Consider the following 17,802-nt stretch of genomic DNA (forward strand, 5'->3'; position numbering starts at 1 on the left):
CATTTGCAGGTTTCTCTTATTTTTTTTTTGTTTTAAGTTGTTTGACTAGATGGAATAACACAGATATGGAGGGAGCCAAAAAGAAAGAACAGACTTAACCTTGATTAAAATGTGTTTTTATGTCTCATCAGTCCAAACCAAACATATTAACATTTCATACAGCAGCCTGAAGGAAACGGATTAGCTACAAGGTGTGATATCGTGACACTCGGATCTATGTTAAGGTCATATATTCATGCATATAATACAGTGTGGTCTGACGGTAACGGCAAATAATGAACTGATGTTCTTCTGTGAAATACACTGAAGCAGAACATTCATGTAGTAACACACAATCTACACTCATTATTTATGAATGTTTGATACATTCTTCGTTTTCTCCTGAGAAAGGAAATTATTACTCTGAAATCAACCAGTCTGGCAGAATAACTGCATTAATGATCCGATACAAGTATTGAGACAACAACCTTTAAGATGTCCATGTTAAATGGCAACAGCTGTTTAAAATAACGAGGTAAAGGTTGATAATATTGCGCGTTTGTCTTTAAAATCTAAAAAGAGTAAAACCAACATGGACCTCACGTTAAAACAAATCTTTGCATTCGAAGCCCGATAACGATATAATTCACCTGCGCCGTCTCTAAAATCATTAAATGCGCATCCGGTAGCTCCAAGACATCAGTGAGGGACATGTCCCTTCATTACAAAGAGCATGGGTTTATTTTTTAAAGCAGTGGCACATACCATACATTGTTCATGTTCAGCGACCACAGAGCGCGGCCCCAACAAATGCATAATTCAGTCGTCTTTGAGAACCAAGCCAAACATGTTCTATGTAAGAATGACGCTGGGTATTCGGGATTTGTTTTTGTAGACAATAACAAAGACGGAATAACTTAGCTGAGCAACTCAAACAGAATAGAGGAGTGCATTCGGATACCTATTCCTCACAGAAGCACTTGTCTTCATTAAATTAACTTATATAAATTTAAAACGCGGGCTGCCATGATTACGGAAAGAACACAGAATTGCAAACGATTCACAAAATTAAACGTTCTCCACAGGTGGCTAAACTTAGGCTGACAGGAAGGTGTAACGACCGATGGATTGATAAGTGAGGATGTAAAAAAAACAACAAAACAAAACCAAAAAAAAGAAAACATGATGTGTGCGCTTGTAATTTCACAGGTGTTCACGTAAAGGTTTGTTGAGGGGTTCAGGGTTTCGTCGAGCCCTTGCTGCTGTTACAAAGTGACAGATAATGTTCAGAGCTGAGTGAGTGGGCTGAGATGACCTGTTTGAACTCCTGCAGGGGGCAGTAGACTCCACTACAACCTGGTATAAGTTGATCCTACAGGAAGGGAAAAAAGCAAATAAGACTTAAAAACTAAAAAAAAAAAAAAAGTATGCAGATGAACTTCTAAACACATTCTCCCCCTTTACCTGTCCTGCATATGACACCTTAACAAAGGCCTCATTAGTCGCTTGCTTTTGGTGCAGCTCCAGAGTGATATCAGCAGCGTACGGTGGCCACCTCATGTCAAAGATCCCAAGGGCCATGAGACAGGGAATCAGAGTTGTGTCATGCGCAGAGTACAGAAACAACTTCCTGTTTGAGAGAGCGATTCAAAAGGTGGATAGTTTAGAATCCGAACGCGGCCTGTGTGAGAGAAAGGTGTGTTCGTCCTGATGCGTCCAACCTGTTTGACTGTGAAGACGTGCTCTGTAGTGTCTTTTCAATGTTGTCCACAAGTGTGTGCAGGAGAGGTCCCACACACAGCTGCAGGTTCTCCCTGTCAGAGACAAAGAATCAAATGTTGAACTTGACACAACAGCGTGAGGAAAGTCTCACGTCTTATACTGTAGCCAGAGTTTCTGTGGTGGCTTCGTTTTTTTATCTCACCTCTTGCTGGGTTCGTAGACGTAGTACATCATGTCCACAGCTCTCCGTTCTACTTTCTCCCTCCAGGTGTCCAGCGCTGGTGGACAGGGCAGGCCGTGTGTCTGTTAAGGACGCAGTTAGATTCAGCTATTTTATTCATTAAAAAAAAATAATTTTTTTTAATTATGTCTCTAGTCGTAAAAGGGGTGCCAATATTAAACCATTTCAAGTCTATGAGTGGATCTAGTTTCTGTTATAAAACATGCACTCTTGATATAATAATTGTCAATGTTCGTTGGTTTTTAGTATTCTGCTTTAAGTGGAGGAAAAATCCAATAATCTTTCTTGTTCAGCAGCGCACATTGTGCGCACATTCATACTTTATTTGTACATCTCAAAAAAATGACCGTACCATTACACCTGATACTGTCTCTGTTCCAACAATTTCTTACACTAAGTGAATGAAAGGCGTTAATAGATTATATATGTAATTATGGCGCACGCTGTTTATAAAAGATATCTCTCCATCTTTAAACTCAAATCTTCCTCAGCCGCTCCCATTTTAACATCTTTTAAAAAATCTCAAAAACCTTCACGAACACGTTAAATAACGGTCAACATGCGAGGCTGCGGCTCCAGGCCGGGTCTTTGTAATAATCCCACGTGTCCTGATATCTCGCTGGTGACACCGAACGAAAAAAGTCACATGAGTCACAGTGTGGTAGTGTCACCTCTCTGGCAACCATGTCATCCCTAATGAGGATGAAGTCGACGTGCTGGTGTGCAGCGATCCCCAATGCACTCTGGATGCTCTGCAGGTCTGCTGCAATGTCTGGCAGAGTGGACGACTCTGCCCAGCGGTGGCTGAAAAGAACACACACGGCGTCAGCCCCGGAACACAGATGCGCCGCGACAGCCTGTCAAAGGCATCTCAACCCCGGCTTATAATTTTGCACAACACATTATTCAGGATTCCAGTCTTGGGTTGCGCCTGCATATCACGGTTTACACTTGATGGGACCCTGCGCCTGGTATGAAAATACACACTCCACGTACCTGCCAAGGATTTTGAGCAGCTTGCACCCGTGGTAGTTAGGGTACAGAATTTCCGATTCCGCGTCCGTCGTCAATATAGGCACGGTTTCTTCGAGTAGAACAGAAAATTGGGAAAATAGATGAGACGAGATAGAGGGGAGAACAAAGAGCATCATGCGCATATGGGTCTCTGCTCTACCTTTTTGTTTTTGCTGAAAGAGCCCTGCAAGCAGGCACTTGGCAGATTCAATGGTCCTCACAATGTTAGTGGAGCGCACACTAAAAATGGAAAAAGAAAAAAAAAAAGAAAAATAGGTCACGGATGTCAGCCTGCTTTAAAACAGTAAAACATTTATGCAGATATTCTCTGTACCACACTTGTGAGCCCGATTCATCGCACTGTAAAGCGTTTGTGTTCTCGTGTGACACCTACTAGACCTCAGACGAGCTGAAGGTGGAGCTGAGGAAGGGTCTCTCCTCAATGTATCTCCTCCTCAGCCTCTCGCCCAGCTCGTACAGCTGCTGCATTCCCACTGTGGTCAGCTGACCGGGGTACGTGCCGCCCTGGATGGATCAGATGAGATCAAGTCAGAACCGCAGACGTGGCTAACGGAGACACACACCTGAGGTCGCATGTGGGAATCCGTGGTTGAATGTGGTGCAAGCATGGCCACACTCCACGTTGTGGGATTTAGTTTTCTAAGCTAAATCCAGTGCAGCTAAACCCCTTTGGCGAAGCGGCTAATTCAGCGCAGGAAACGAATGTTTCCGCGGATGCAGCAGCTGGTAAATGGACACCGTGTCTCACTGAGAAGCTCCATATACAGTTAGGCGGAATTACAAAGAGGATCTGAATGCATGAACAAGAAGAAGAACTGTAACGACTCCTTTAGCCACTAGCGGGAGAAGCGCTAAGATGATTTGAGGCTGAAAATGAAAGTTAAGGACGTTTCCAAACTTTGATTCTGATTTCACAGCTACGTAGCTAAAAAAAATCAATAACAATAACCACAGGGAACAATTTTATTGATCATTCTATTCCTGCAATGTCTCAGTAAGAGGTGAAGTAACCTATATCAGATTAACCACTGTCTGGACAAGCTAAACGTGAACTCTGCCTTCATTTTAAACTACAGCACACACCTGGAAGTAACGACACTGTGTTGACAATGTCCTAGTGGTGTTTACCTTGATTTTACATGTACTTATTTATGACCTCCCCTGAACGCCTGTTACAAAGAACAAACACAAGTACTAGTTTTAGTGTCTGACTGCATCCACAAAGCAAACCTACTCACCGTCAGCGTGTTTTTGCGGTAGCTGTCTTCTACAGGAGCCGGGGGCCTGGGGCCACCGTGAAGATCCGTCACTACGTAGTTGATATCGGTGTGCGCAGGAGGCTCCAACAGCGTCGGCACCCACTGGGCCTTCAATGACACAATCGTGCCCACACAAAGAAGTGCACGTTTGTTAATCAAGGATATTGTGCAACCAGATCAGTTAAGGGGGGGATGTGGAAAGAGAGTTTTACCTCCAAAACGTCAGGTATTGACTTTAGAGGCGTTCGGGCTCCGTGCCTGAACAGGACCTGGACGAGTTTCAGTTTGTACGGTGAACTAGGGTCCGTGTCTGCAGGCAAGTAGCTGCAGGTCTGCTCGGGTTCGGTCTTCTGCTGTGACCACAGCATCGAGCCGAAAGCCACGGACACCGAACCGAACACGCTGGCCTTGCCCCAAAGATTCCTCATGGCTGCACTGTGGACAAAACAGAGAAATCTGAATTCACTGCACATGCATTCACACTACTATTAAGAAAAAAAAACATCAACAACTAAAAAAACGACTAAAACCCAGTAGATCCATACTCAGATCTCATGTTCATTTGAAAAGCCTGTAAATGATTTCACCTTTTTATCGCATAAATACATAATTTATCAGTATTTAAACTGATTTACCAATCAACTACGCCATCAAGCCAAGTATGCAGCTTCTGATTATTTCAATTACTTTTTAATAATTATCATATTAAATTGGACATCACAGCTCTATTTTGTTCATTAGTAAATAAAAAAAAAGGAATAAAAATAGTTTAGCGTATACAGCATGTAAGAGGCTAATTGTTAACTTACCTTTCAGATGCAAAGTGCAGTAATGATGATAATGATGCAATAGCTAAATTAACTATAGCAGCTAAAGTAAAGTGAAGTTAGCTTCTTAATAAAGCAAACTGAAGGCTCTGAATATTAGTGCTGGTTTTTGACCTTATAAATAGTTACACGTGACTCACAAAACTAACCAACGATGCTCCATCTGACACCAGGGGTATCTTTTCCAGGGGGTGTAACGTTTCCTCAAATAGTCAGCGTAAACTTTTCCCAATAAACTGATTAAATACTGTCGGATTTGGTCAATTCAAGATGTAGATAACCCGAGTTAGGAAATGCACGATGCTAACTGCAGGCAGTTACGAAAACAACCACCGGTATGTTAACTCTTTCCAAACTGGCCCGTCGCAAAATGATGACATAAAGTGTAACCTCCAGGTTCGTAGTCAGCTACGAGAATGATGTTCGCGTTAGTCACAAAGGTAACTGCTTACCTGTTTTAACTGAAGATAAAGTGAAGTTCCGGTCTGGACAGAAACATGAGAGTCCACGTAAAAGTGTTAAAGTCGTTTGTCATTCTGTGGCTCTTGCCACCGGTTAATGATAAAAAAAAAAACGAGAGCTCTCGGGAGGTGTAGTTAGTAACTACACCATTTACTGTAGAAGTAATTGTGATAGAGACGCACTGAGAACTACAGCTCCCAGAGTTCTCATTACCCTGGAGCTGTTGTTCTTCCTCGTTTTCACGATTCGCGGCGAGGAGACGTGTGAAAGTGTGGCACTGCCCTCTATAGGACAGACTTAAACTTTATTCATCCACAAGGACCTGGTCACACTCACAGGAGACCAGCTGCACATAAAAAATAAACAAATAAATAAAATCCTGGTCACAAGTAAAAAGAAAAAAATAAATAAAATATAAGGAAAAATCTAGTAAAATATAATAAAATAGTATAAGCAAAAATGTACAAAATTAGGAAATGAACAAATGTACAAGAAATAGAGACATAAGTAAATATAGGAATGATAATAAGATGCAGTAATGTGCATTAATATTTATAGTATGGAGTTATCTGTTGCAGAAAGGTGAGTCGTTGCACAGCTGGATAGAGTATGGTATGAAAGAAGTCCTGTAGCCTTCACTGTGAGAAATGAGCTCCGCTGTCCCTCTATAGTCTGGTGTAGCGGATGTGATGATGAAGAGCAGCTGGTCCAGTGTCCTCCTGTCCCTCACAGAGAGAAACATCTCCACCTCTCTGCCAGTAATGTGAAACAACCTTTTGGATCAATTTGTCAATCCTGTTCATGTCCTTTTTTTTTTTTGCTGGTACTTCTCCCTCAACAAACCACAGCAAAGTACAAGGCACTAACAACAACAGACTGCGTACAATAAAGGCCTGAGTAGACTCTACTTCTCGAGGAAGCTCAGGTCTTTTAATGTATGCAACAAGTTCCTGTATACTTTATATCAATAGACGTAAGTGTATCTTTGTGCAAGTGGCCCAACCTCAAAAATCAATACGGTTTAAATTGTCAGACAATTACTTTGACCATTTACTCTACAGAATAATTAACTCACTCACCTTTAAGTATTATAACAGTGTTATTTTTAGATCATGACATTAATTTTATTTGCCTATATTTTAAATATTTTTGAATTGTAGACAGATCAGTCTAGTAAAACAAGGAATTTGATGTTTGTTTCTTCGTCTCATGACTAATTTAAATTTGCATTTTACTACCTATGATAGTTCAGTAGTTTTATTTCACTATATTTAATTAAAAACTTTTATGTAAATATTATTTGTATTATTTGAGTTCAGTTTAATTCCAGTAGACATAATATGTTAAAATATCATGTTTAGAAATGGCACCTCCTTGAGAGCTGCAGCGTTACTGCATTTTGTTGTAGTATAATGGATAATAATCCATGAGTATAATGGATAATAATCCATAAATATAATGGATAATAATCCATACTTTAGTAGGTTTTGTTGTTTATAGTAACTTAAAAAATAAATCAATAAATTGATGAATGTAAAACACCAACCTGAGAAGCATATTTTAACTTCACTATCCGTGGATAAGGACAAACACAGAATATAAAATATAGCAGAAGATGAACTGTTTTTTATTGACTAGTGCTCTAACTTGAAATATTTGCAGGAGAATCTCCTAAATGAAGAATAAAGTCAACTTTGCAGCATTCATTCCACGAAAATAAAACAGCACAAATCCTCGTCTCTGGTTTTCAATTCTGTTTCAGCCTTTCAGCTTGTGACAGATCAAGCTGGATACCAGTGCTCAGCTTCCTGGCAGAAATGGCGCAACAGTCTTTGTTTGTGTAAATACCGCTCATCTTCTCCAATCTGTCTCCTGCAGGTCCTCTCTGGTGACAACAGACTGAAAAATGCAAGTGGTGATGGGAGACTGACGGGAAAAAAAGGCATGATTTTCCAGTTTTAACAGCGTTTCTGCAGCTGGATCTAAATATCAAAGCATGACATAATGCAATGAATTAATAACACACCTTTGAGAACGACGCACTGTACGGTTGATGATTTATTGATTTGTTATGAGTTAGTGATCACATTTATTGCACAAAGGTATGTGAGAAAGAACCAAATACATTTACAGTGAGTGTGTAGTACGCTGAACATGTGTTTTTTTAAAATGAATGCTTGCGTTGTCTAGATTTGTATTGTGAAATCTCTATTACAAACACCTTGTATAATTCATTTGCATGGACACTGAAAACGAAATGAAATACATTCAAAGACATGAACTGAAATGTACACTGCATGAAAACGAATTCACTATTTACACAATGACTCCAGGAGAGAAACTTAAAAACAAAAACAAAAAAACAAGTGCATCGCTGCCACCTAGTGGCTGAATCTGCTCATGACCAGCACCCAAAGCAGGACCTCGTCTTTTCTTTTTCACGTACAAAATCCCCTAACAAGCCACATTCCTCAATCATTTCAGAAAATGGACTAGTGTATATAGTATACTTACATGCTTTAAGATTAAAGTAATTATTCTTGAGTTGCATTTTGTGTTTGTCGACCTGCAGGTATAGTGCAATCAGGATATCGTGCTTTAATTCAAACTTCAACTGCAAAAATCAAACAAACAAACAAACAACAACAAAAATAACATTTTCCCACACATTATAAGGCACTTTGTGCAGAAATCTTCACAGTTTTTTTATTTTTTATTTTTTTATCTTATCAGGTCTCTGATTTTATTTATTGCAACTCTTACTGTTTTGCAGTTGGGAAACATTGTCGGTTGTATAAAGTCACAAGACTTAATTAACTGAATAGTTAAGAGACAAGTGTGACATTTCACTTCATAAAGAAAGCATTCCCCAAGCTGTCTCACACCAATCCCCATGCATAGTGCATTCTCATCTTCTCCTTCGCTTCTGGCTTTTAAGTAAAACATAAAATGTGCAACGATCAGGTTTCACACCTGTTACCCTGTTCTCAGTCTCCTTCTTTTGCAGTTTTTTTTTTTTTTTTTTCTTTTGCAGTTTGTTTTAAGCCACCTAACCTGCTCACAAACCTCACGCGTAATCCATTCAGCATAAATTCATCTGTAGTCAAGTGTCAGGCCTCAGTGCCAGACTTTGCATAGTTATAGAGGGGTCACGGTCTGATCCCTCAGTCTCATGTTCATAAAGTGGATCTTTTTTTTTTTTCTTTTCTTTTCAATTCTCAAAGCACAGCCCTTCCTAGTTTTCTTCCTGTGAGCCACTCTTTGTGAACCTACACTGCCAGGTCATCTTGGCGCGCGCGGCTGCTGGTCCCGCTGGTCTTGCTCAGGCGCCGCTTCTCCTTCATGTAGCTGTGGTGCAGGGGGGTGCAGGCGTTGAGCAGCTCCGTGGGCGCCTGGTTGTATCTCATCGCCAGGAAGTCTTCCTCGTCCTCCAGGTTGTCGCAGCTGTGGTGCCGCTCGGTGGCCAGGTTGGCCGAGTTCTGCTGCAGGGCCATCCTGGTGTTGAAGGGGTGAGAGGCCATGGAGGTCATCGGGTTCATGGAGCCCGGGTCCGTCAGGCACTGGTTGAAGTCGGGGGGCGGCGTGCAGGAGTTGGACGGCTGCGGCGTGCCGTTGCGCTCCAAGGCTGCGGTCGCCGCCACCGTCACGGCCCTGTGGTTGTTCCTCTGCAGCACCCTGTTGCGCACGCACCTCCTGATGCCCTTCCAGCTGAGATAGTAGAGCTCCAACAGAGACAGGAGCAGAGACACGCCGGCCACCACCATCATGAAGATGATGAAGACGTTCTTCTCTGTGGGCCGAGACATGTAGCAGTTGACGGGGTTGGGGCAAGGCAACTGCTTGCACAGGTACATCGCCTTGAGGAACACCCCGTAGATCATATACTGCACCACCACGAACGTTACCTCCATCAGAGTTCGTATCAAGATGCTCAGGATGTAAGTTCGCAGCAGGGCCCCTTTTAGCCGAACGCGTCCGTCAGACGCCGAGCCCTTCGAGCCCTCTTTTTGCTGCAGGTACTCCTTCTCCCCCTCCAGGTCCCCTCCGCCTTCCCCTCTCGCCTCCCTCTCCTCCTGCTCCTTCTTCCGCTCCTTCTCCTCCTTGCGCACCGTGTGCAAGGCGTGGCCCATGTAGATGAGGGACGGCGTGGAGACGAAAACGATCTGCAGCACCCAGTAGCGGATGTGGGCGATGGGGAAGGCGCTGTCATAACAAACGTTCGTGCAACCGGGCTGCTGAGTGTCACAGATGAAATCGCTCTGCTCGTCGCCCCAGGAGGACTCTGCCGCCGTGCCCAGCACCAGGATGCGGAAGATGAAGAGTATGGTGAGCCAGACCTTCCCAATGGAAGTGGAGTGTTCCTGGACCTCCTCTAGGAAATTTCCCAGCAGACTCCAGTCGGCCATCGCTCAGCTCACGGTCCGAGGGCGCACCTGAGACCCAAACACCGGGGAAGGAAGGCAGGAGGAGGGTGCAGCAGAGGTGAAAGGTGAAAAGTGAAAAGGTGAAGTCCCTGAGGTGGAGGGCAAGGAAAGGAGAAGTAAAAAGAGAAAAAGAGAAACACAAATAATCAGTCACGGACCGCTGTAGATCCTCCACATTCCCGCCGCATGGAATGACCTGGATGCATGTGTGGCATTGTATGCGTAAAAATAGCTTCGCCCCCTGTGAATTGCTTGAGGACTTGACACTGTGGCATGAGAACGACCATTTTCCCATGAGGGAGCGGGAGCGGGAAAGAGGGAGAGTCATGCAAAAGTAAATAATGAAGTTGTTTTAAGAAATAGTATTCTGTATTATGTGTGTTTACACTCCCGCTCGTGCTATTCCAGATTACGTATGGGAGACCGACAGAGTCACCGGCCACCAAGAGGAACGTCACAGCTGGGAGTCTTTGTCCTTTTTAATGCTGTGACCTGACCCCGAGGTGCGTCGCCTCCATTTTGCCTGCGGCGCATCACCAGCAGACTCAGCGGCGGTTCCTCTCTGCGGTGATGAAACCCTCCCACAGGTTCCCGACCTCGACCCGCTCCGAGGCGACAGTCGGATCTCCTCGTCTGTCCGAGCACGCGCGACTTCACCTCTTGACTCGAGCGTTAAGCGAGAGGCTGGGTAAGACCCAAACATGGCAGCGACGGCTGCCGAGTCTCAGCCGAGAACGACCCTATAAGGCAGCTCGCCCAGACAGCTTTATGTGACTAATAAATGACTCCCATCATTGAGAGGTGGAGGAAGCCCATTAAACTCCACTAAGGGTCGACCTCTAACTCCTCCATGTGCCTACGTCCACCTCCAGAGATCAAAGACACAACATAAGGAAGAATTAGGGCTCAAGGTGACACACATTTGAAGTCCAGCTAAATGTATACATTTAGCTATGTCTTAAGCCAAACAGTCATTTTAAAAAGTGTGCAAGGGAGAAAATGATACACAGCAAAATCACAAAGAGTGGAGAAACACGACAAGCAGGGTATTAATGTTCTCTCTTACCACCTCTCATCTCTCCCTGCATGTAATCCACGAGCAGTTGCTTCCATAGAAAGTAACTGTTCAGTCCACTGTGAAGGGCTTTGAGTTGGCTGACACTGGTTATGTGTGAGAGAGAGATGGACTAAATGACCATGACCATCTGTCCTTCTGTCTGTCTCTCCCCCTCCCTTAGAGTCTCTATGAAGTATATATATGGTAATAAAACGGAAAATCAGACCGTTGTGTTCTCTATCTGCAAAGCGTGGAAGCAAACCACAATTATGACACCGTTTCGGGGAGGACAACTTCTATCCATGCCTAAGGCTCGAGCACCAACGTAAAGGAAAGCTTGTCCGGTTCAGAGATTTCTTTCCAGCACCAGAGCTAATACCCGCCACAGCTGGACACCGGTCGGCAAAAAAACGGGGTCCGTGTCCCACTCAAACTACTGGCTCAAAGCCCCACAGGGATAAAGCCGATGATCTTTACTGGAAGTAATTCACAAACGGGCTGAGAGCTGGAGGAAGGGAGTGAGAGTACAGGCTGCACAATGGCAGGAGGTTGATCATGAAAAACTAATACAGCCCGTACTGACATCAGCTTTTCCTCATGTGCGGAACAATACGTGTCTCTCTGGGTTAGAAAATCAAAGATGTAGAAGGAGGGCGACTCGAATAAAATATTTCTTAGTCCTGTAGTAAATCTACAGCTATGCTAGCAAACGCCATAGGTGCAACATGCTAAAGTTGGTACGCTAACATGCTCTCAGTGATAATGCTGTCGTAATGTGTGACACGTTTATCATCCTAGCTTAGCATGTTAGCATTGTCACGCTTAGTGATTAGCACGAAACGTGCAAAGTGCAGCTAATGATCAAGTATAACCAGAAGATACATGTATAGTGGGATATTTTAGTCTTAACTCTGAGGCACATCCATGTGGCACCATAGAGGAAATGTGTAAAATAGGATAAAAACCAAAAGTAGTGGAAGAAATTCTGTATTTTAATGGCTGATGTTTTGTATAAAGATGTTTAAACTACGAAGAAACTTCATTTGGGCAATACTTGAAATTAGAGATGAGAACAAAATACTCTCAAGTTGTGGATTATTGAGAGAAAAAAAGGACAATATTTCTATTATATTCCATCAGATTTGGCACATATTGTATATAGAGTAAAATAATACATATACACGAACTAGTATGCATACGCAGTGGTGAGAAAGGAAGCTTTTCTTTGGTGGATGTTAAGAATAAAGAGCCAGGGTTTTGCACAACGGTGGGAGGGCAGCTGTCTTCTCTGTCTCTTTCCCTCGACTGCCTCTTCCTGCTCTCAGAGGAAGCAATCTGAAACAATATGATTTCCGGAGGGACAAAAGGTACAAGGTATTAAAAGTCGGGGTTGCAGAGGTTACAGCCGAGCTGCTCTTCGCCGTAGGAGCGTCTTTATCCGCCGCCGTTTCTCCGTCACACCTGCGCTGCTGGCAATAACCAGGGATTTACTGTGATCCATAGGGCCCTTAGCTGAGCTGCCTGGTTTCCCTGTGCACCATCATGGCTGTCAGGTTTGTTTATAAGCCCGGTGGCAGAGTAATGAAGGAGTAATGGACAATCTGGTTATAAAGGTATTCGGGGCGGCAAACTGCGCAAACGGGTGCATTATGCATCTCTGATTTATTTCTCTTTGACATTAATCAAAGCGACAGGGATGAGTCTCTTATGTGTGTGTGTGTGTGTGTGTGTGTGTGTGTTTGTGAGTGTTGCTGAGCTAAAGTAGTTCCATGGAAACAATGTCTACAATAGATGTTGGAAAGACATTATGATAAAGTAAGCGAGGGGGCAGACTCTGTATGAACTTGAGCCAACAGTGACGTTGTTTCGCCACTTTAACTCAAGCTATTCACTGTATGCCGCCGTATTAGAATTTCCATGTGCATGTCCTGACAGCGAGCTGGTCTGGACCGAAGCCACGAAGCTCAGAGAGGTGACGGGAAAATAAGCAGTTACTACACTGCATGGCTGCAGAGCGGTAGATGCTGCTGTGACTTGCAGCAGACTAACAGGAAAAAGTGCTGTGTGTTTTCTCTGCCAGGCAACACAAAGGTGAATCCTCAGCGCTGCCTTAAAGGGCACTGACTCTGATTTAGGACTCGGTGAGGCCTGTGGCAAGTCCCGAAGCTGGTTTTATGGAACCATCAAATTATGTTTATGTGACGGTTTTTCGCCGCTTTAACGAATTAAAAGTTGCAAACATTTTCCTGATGATTTCCAAAAGCTATTCCGTACCCTCAGACGGGTGACGACAGGGGAGCAGGGTTCATTTAAACATTCGTTCAGCGATGTCCACATTTCAGCGTTAAGTCGTGTTTGACAGAGTCCGGATCCTCTCCTCACTGTCCTCACACACACACACACACACACTCACACAAAGGGAGTCGGATGGTGTACATTCTCTCAGAGCACTTCCCTTTAATGGCCCATGTTTAGACTGACACCAGTGGAGGAAAAAAGCTATTTACACTGCATTGTGCATTAAGCACAGGTGTGAGCGTTTGGGAGGATTTGACGTTTTCAGCAACATGATCTCAACACGCTCTTTTAAAACCAGATTACGTAAGTGAAGTGTATTTTCCTTAGGAGCAAAACCCTTTTAAATACGTTTATTCTAAACTAGACGTATATGGCCACAAATACAGTGGATTCTAAAAATATCTTGTAGAGCATAGGTCTTCAACAGGGGGTCTGTGACCCCCTAAGGGGTCCGTGGAGGTAATGCAGGGGGCATCGCAAAATCTTTGGTTGATTAGACATTTTTTATATATTTTTTAAATTTTCTGCCACAAATTCTTTAAATACACATTTAAAGAACATATGTTAGTAAAGGGATAAGGGATAGCTTAATGTTGAATGCAAAAAGCTAATAATAATGTATATTTATAAGTAGTAAATATACAGTAGAGTTTAATATAGAACACATATAGTAGGTAGGGGGTCCCTACTTAATCTCTCCATCAGTTTGAGGGTCCTTGGCCTGAAAAATGTTGAAGACACCTGTTTTAGAGCCACATTTGTCTGGAGATATTAGTGTAGAACACCTTTTACTGCATATCTGTGGCTGAGGCCGCATTAAAAGAGTCCAAGAAAGAGTTGTACCTGCAGCATTTGCAGCATCTCATTGCTTTAGCCTGAACCAAAGTTCTTATTATCATATTCTGAATCACACACCTTTGCGCACTTCCTTTCGGTTAAAACAAAGAATGGCGATGGTTTATAAATTGCGCGTCTGCTCTCATTTAAATCTTGTTAACTACAGTACACGGTGTTCAACAGTGCACACAAGCTAAACAAAGCTTCATTATCTAAAGTGTTTATAACTCTCCGTTTGGCTTTCTGCATTCATGTGAACTTTCATTTGAATTTGAATTTCTTCTGAATTTTTTTTGCTTTGTTTAAGAGAGGAGACTATTAAACGGCACCAAACAAGAAGTCTCTGCCAGGAGCTCTGTGACAAAAATATCTTTGCCAGCTCAAGTATCTTGTGCAGGTGCCGTGTTGTGACAGCTCAGCAACGCTTTCGCACCGGAGACAAACCACACAACCGCTGCGTTCTAACATATTTATACGCAGGGTTTTTTTCCCGTCTCAGTTCAAAATCAACAACTGTTTCGAGAATGCCAAACACAATCGAGATTTACTTAATAAACCGATGATGCTCCTCTCTTACTCCTGGGGTGACTGATGATATTTTCAGTGAGACAGTGGGATCAATCGAAGGATTATTTATTTTCATTTGCATCTATTTTCACATGCATGTCAAGAGTTATATTTAAAGTGTGGCTTTTGAACTTTAAATCCCACTTCTGGTGGAGCCAATCCCAGCAGCTGTTTAGGTCCGGGAATGAGAGGAGGAGGAGGAGGAGGGGGGTGGCATCCCTCCCGACGAGCGCCACCATTATAATCAAGGATGAGCACGTTTAAGTTTAGCTATAGCGACATTGTTGGAGGGGTGAGTTCGGGATATCGTGACCTGCAAAGTGGATCTGATGTAGGGTGAGGAGAGGGACGGAGGTGGTGGTGGGGGGATACTTCCAACTCATGCGGGGTCACCTGTTGTCAGCCCTTGCAGGATCCCACTGCCACACATCAGTCAGAGCAGCAGAAGCCAGCGGGCCGACCCGCTGCCTGTTACCTTACATGGCTGTCTGGCTCTTCATCTGCCCACTACTGTACACAGACCTGCAGCCCTGCTATGATCTATTGTTTAGCTGCGCATGGCATTACTCCGGGACCTTCAAACCAGACAGCTGCAAGGTGTTTCATGGAGGAAAATTCTCACCAACACAAACCCGATTTGAATTCCCGGACAGCTGCTATTATTATTTCTGGGTGGTGAATGAACAGAAAATTGGCATCCATGTTGGTTTCTATCGTTTTCGTCCTGAACACTGCGTCGGTAGCTACTGATTAATCCTTGGCAGCGCATTCAGGGCTAATGAGCACGCAGCCTTTTAACTTTTGCCGTTGGACACATACGCATAAATCACACTTATTTGTTTAGCATGTTAGAATTAATTCCATCAAGTCAAGTTTTTTTTTTTTTTTTTTACAATGGTGCTGGAAGTCAAGTTTTTAATGCTGCATCTTCAAAGTCAAACAAAAAACAGACTTGAGCTAAAAACTGATATTATCTCCTTTGCACTTATATAATTGGAGATTTAGAACTTGAAGTTATAAATCAATTTATGAGTCTCTATAGAGAAATTGCATTTTTATTCCACAGCATTTGTTTTCTAACTATAATTATCTGTTTATTAGATTCAGAAATTAATAATAAATGTATTATCAGTTTACAGCTGTTCTGTAAATTAAACAGACAGTTAGAAGGAACTAGATGGAAATGACACCGCATCCCGCTGCAACATTAAACGGTCTCTCTAATTTTACTAAATTAACGTTTTGAATAAAATATTTACTCATAAAAGAGTGTTTTTATTCCATGAAACACAAGGAAAGAATGTGAGACGTCACTTCAGCTGAGCAAAAGTTTCTTGTTTCTCTTTTCCACTGCAGCCCACCGCATGAAACTCCCATACACAGGCTAGTAGCTATTTTTATTAGACAAATGATGCAACTGTGTGGATATTTCTGATAGCATTAAATCTGAATTTCAACCTTCAGCTGCCAAGACAGGACTGACGTAGTCGACCCTCAACGGCTTCGTTCAGCATGTACACATTGCTGGTGGCTCTGTATTTTAAGGATCCCAGCGCTGAACTTTGTTTCGGGTAGATTTGTCCCGTATTATGAAAAGAAGTAAGACAGAGATAGATATGAGTGGGCTGACAGCTGTACCTGCTGGGAAGACCAGGGGTCTAACATACATCAGGCCTCCCAGGATCAGGTTTTGTCTCTCAGAGATAACACTACTTCATTTACAGTACGATTTACCTGAGGAAGAATTGTAGCTGATCTACCTGGCTTACCTGTAGTCTGGGAATATGCGTCTGATCCTTATTCGGGTCCTTATTTGAAAGGAGGAGAAGAAGCAGCCGCAGCAGCAGAAGAAGAAGAAGAAGTCTTCCTTAAAGTCAAATGTCAGGTGAAGAGATGCAGAGATGATCTGATGACCACAGTTCAAACCGCTGGGACCGTCTTCGTCTCGTAGGAACTTCAACAGGAGCTGACTCTTGAGTTTTAGGGCATCTGATCTGTTCGCCGTCACAGCATCAAGCTGTTAGTCCACAAGGGGGGCACGAGAAGAAAAGCAGGGGCATCACGAGAGAGTGTTTCCCCCCACGGACCTCCCTTCTCTCTCTTCCTCCTCCTCCATCTCCTCCTCTTCCTCTCCCCACTCCCCCCTTCTTCTCACATCCCTGGTGCTGTTTTCTTTTTTCTTTTTTTTTTTTTTGCGCTGGGAAGCAGTCTCCGGCAACAGGAGAGGAAGTGGAATTGTTTTCTGGGATCAATGGCAATTCCGTTCAGAGTAAACTTCCAGAGTGCTCTTATTTACTCTGTGGCCCTTCTGGTTTACAGCTCCTCTGTACAGAAGACAATCCTACAGTGCAAGATTGAAAGAAAGTTTATTCAGAAACGTGCATAGTTTTGCCTAAAATATTGCTGATGTATTCACCCATGTGAGTTTTTAAAATAAAGTTAAACCGAAGACAAAAGTTGCAAACAAACATGTGATTTTAACTGTTCTTTGCGGATGGAAAACTCCTTGAGTAACTCCTTGAGTAACTTTTTTCAGATGCTAAAATTAATCCAGCAAACGGAGCGTAAACAGTCATGAGGCTTTGGTGAAAATAAAATACCTACTTTGTTCATCTGTCCGTCCCTGGGTCTCTCTCCCTCCTCTGGCTGCTCTCGAGACCACTTGAAGTTTGAGACGTTTACACCGAGTCACAGAAAGAAACTCAAAAGAGCTCATCCTCCTCCTCCACCTCCCCTTTCCTGCCTTTCACCTCGTTTCCCCGCGTGGTGCGAGTTTCAGCCCGGGACCCTCGGCTGCGCAGGCTGAGCCCGTGGACACATGTTGCATTATATAATGAGAATCTTTTAGGTTTAATTCCTCCTTGCTGAAGGCCAGCGTGAACTGAAAAGCAGTCAAATGGCTGTAATTATGTGGCCGGGGCACAGACATACAGACAGATAGCTCTGATGTCGTTTCAACAGATGTGACTTCACTTGACCACCATCCTATCGCTCTCGCATCTCGAATTAGAGGCCTGATCAAGCATAACATTAGGACCACTTTCCTAATATTGTGTTAGGAAACAGCCGTGACCCATTGGACCATGGACTCCCA

The 17,802-nt window shown here is 43.3% G+C and overlaps 2 protein-coding genes across 6 annotated transcripts; both read right to left on the reverse strand.

Moving 5' to 3' along the window:
• Positions 1–100: 100 nt before the first annotated feature.
• Positions 101–5,663, reverse strand: acp6 (acid phosphatase 6, lysophosphatidic). Of its 3 annotated transcripts, none has more exons than XM_047601028.1 (11): positions 5,516–5,663; positions 4,449–4,671; positions 4,216–4,344; positions 3,351–3,481; positions 3,117–3,196; positions 2,939–3,026; positions 2,614–2,746; positions 1,904–2,004; positions 1,701–1,793; positions 1,444–1,609; positions 101–1,351 (listed from the first exon to the last, which is right to left on the reverse strand). In XM_047601028.1, exons 2-11 carry the CDS (start codon positions 4,662–4,664, stop codon positions 1,217–1,219), a joined length of 1,272 nt encoding a protein of 423 aa, XP_047456984.1. In that variant the 5' UTR covers positions 4,665–4,671; positions 5,516–5,663; the 3' UTR covers positions 101–1,216. The 3 variants fall into 3 exon arrangements, with proteins under 3 accessions (XP_047456984.1, XP_047456983.1, XP_047456985.1); XM_047601027.1 differs by lacking the exon at positions 5,516–5,663 and adding an exon at positions 5,204–5,449; XM_047601029.1 differs by lacking the exon at positions 5,516–5,663 and adding an exon at positions 5,046–5,193.
• A 1,902-nt stretch (positions 5,664–7,565) lies between these two features.
• gja5a (gap junction protein, alpha 5a) lies at positions 7,566–17,382 on the reverse strand. Of its 3 annotated transcripts, XM_047601050.1 has the most exons (3): positions 17,313–17,382; positions 16,478–17,049; positions 7,566–10,038 (listed from the first exon to the last, which is right to left on the reverse strand). In XM_047601050.1, exon 3 carries the CDS (start codon positions 9,929–9,931, stop codon positions 8,795–8,797), a length of 1,137 nt encoding a protein of 378 aa, XP_047457006.1. In that variant the 5' UTR covers positions 9,932–10,038; positions 16,478–17,049; positions 17,313–17,382; the 3' UTR covers positions 7,566–8,794. The 3 variants fall into 3 exon arrangements, with proteins under 3 accessions (XP_047457006.1, XP_047457005.1, XP_047457007.1); XM_047601049.1 differs by lacking the exon at positions 17,313–17,382 and having other exon boundaries at positions 16,478–17,058; XM_047601051.1 differs by lacking the exons at positions 16,478–17,049; positions 17,313–17,382 and adding an exon at positions 11,016–11,495.
• Positions 17,383–17,802: the final 420 nt, after the last annotated feature.

Source organism: Mugil cephalus, chromosome 12 (assembly GCF_022458985.1).
Source record: "Mugil cephalus isolate CIBA_MC_2020 chromosome 12, CIBA_Mcephalus_1.1, whole genome shotgun sequence".
NCBI classification, from domain to species: Eukaryota; Metazoa; Chordata; class Actinopteri; order Mugiliformes; family Mugilidae; genus Mugil; species Mugil cephalus.

Bases quoted from the DNA above. Each gene is read 5' to 3' on its own strand.
- gja5a (XM_047601050.1), bottom strand. From the start codon at position 9,931: ATGGCCGACTGGAGTCTGCTGGGAAATTTCCTAGAGGAGGTCCAGGAA.
- acp6 (XM_047601027.1), bottom strand. From the start codon at position 5,226: ATGGAGCATCGTTGGTTAGTTTT. The intron at 3,197-3,350 runs GTAGGTGTCACA...TTCCATTTTTAG, and splicing joins TTCAGCTCGTCTGAGGTCTA to TGTGCGCTCCACTAACATTG. The intron at 1,794-1,903 runs GTGAGATAAAAA...TGTCTCTGACAG, and splicing joins GTCTACGAACCCAGCAAGAG to GGAGAACCTGCAGCTGTGTG.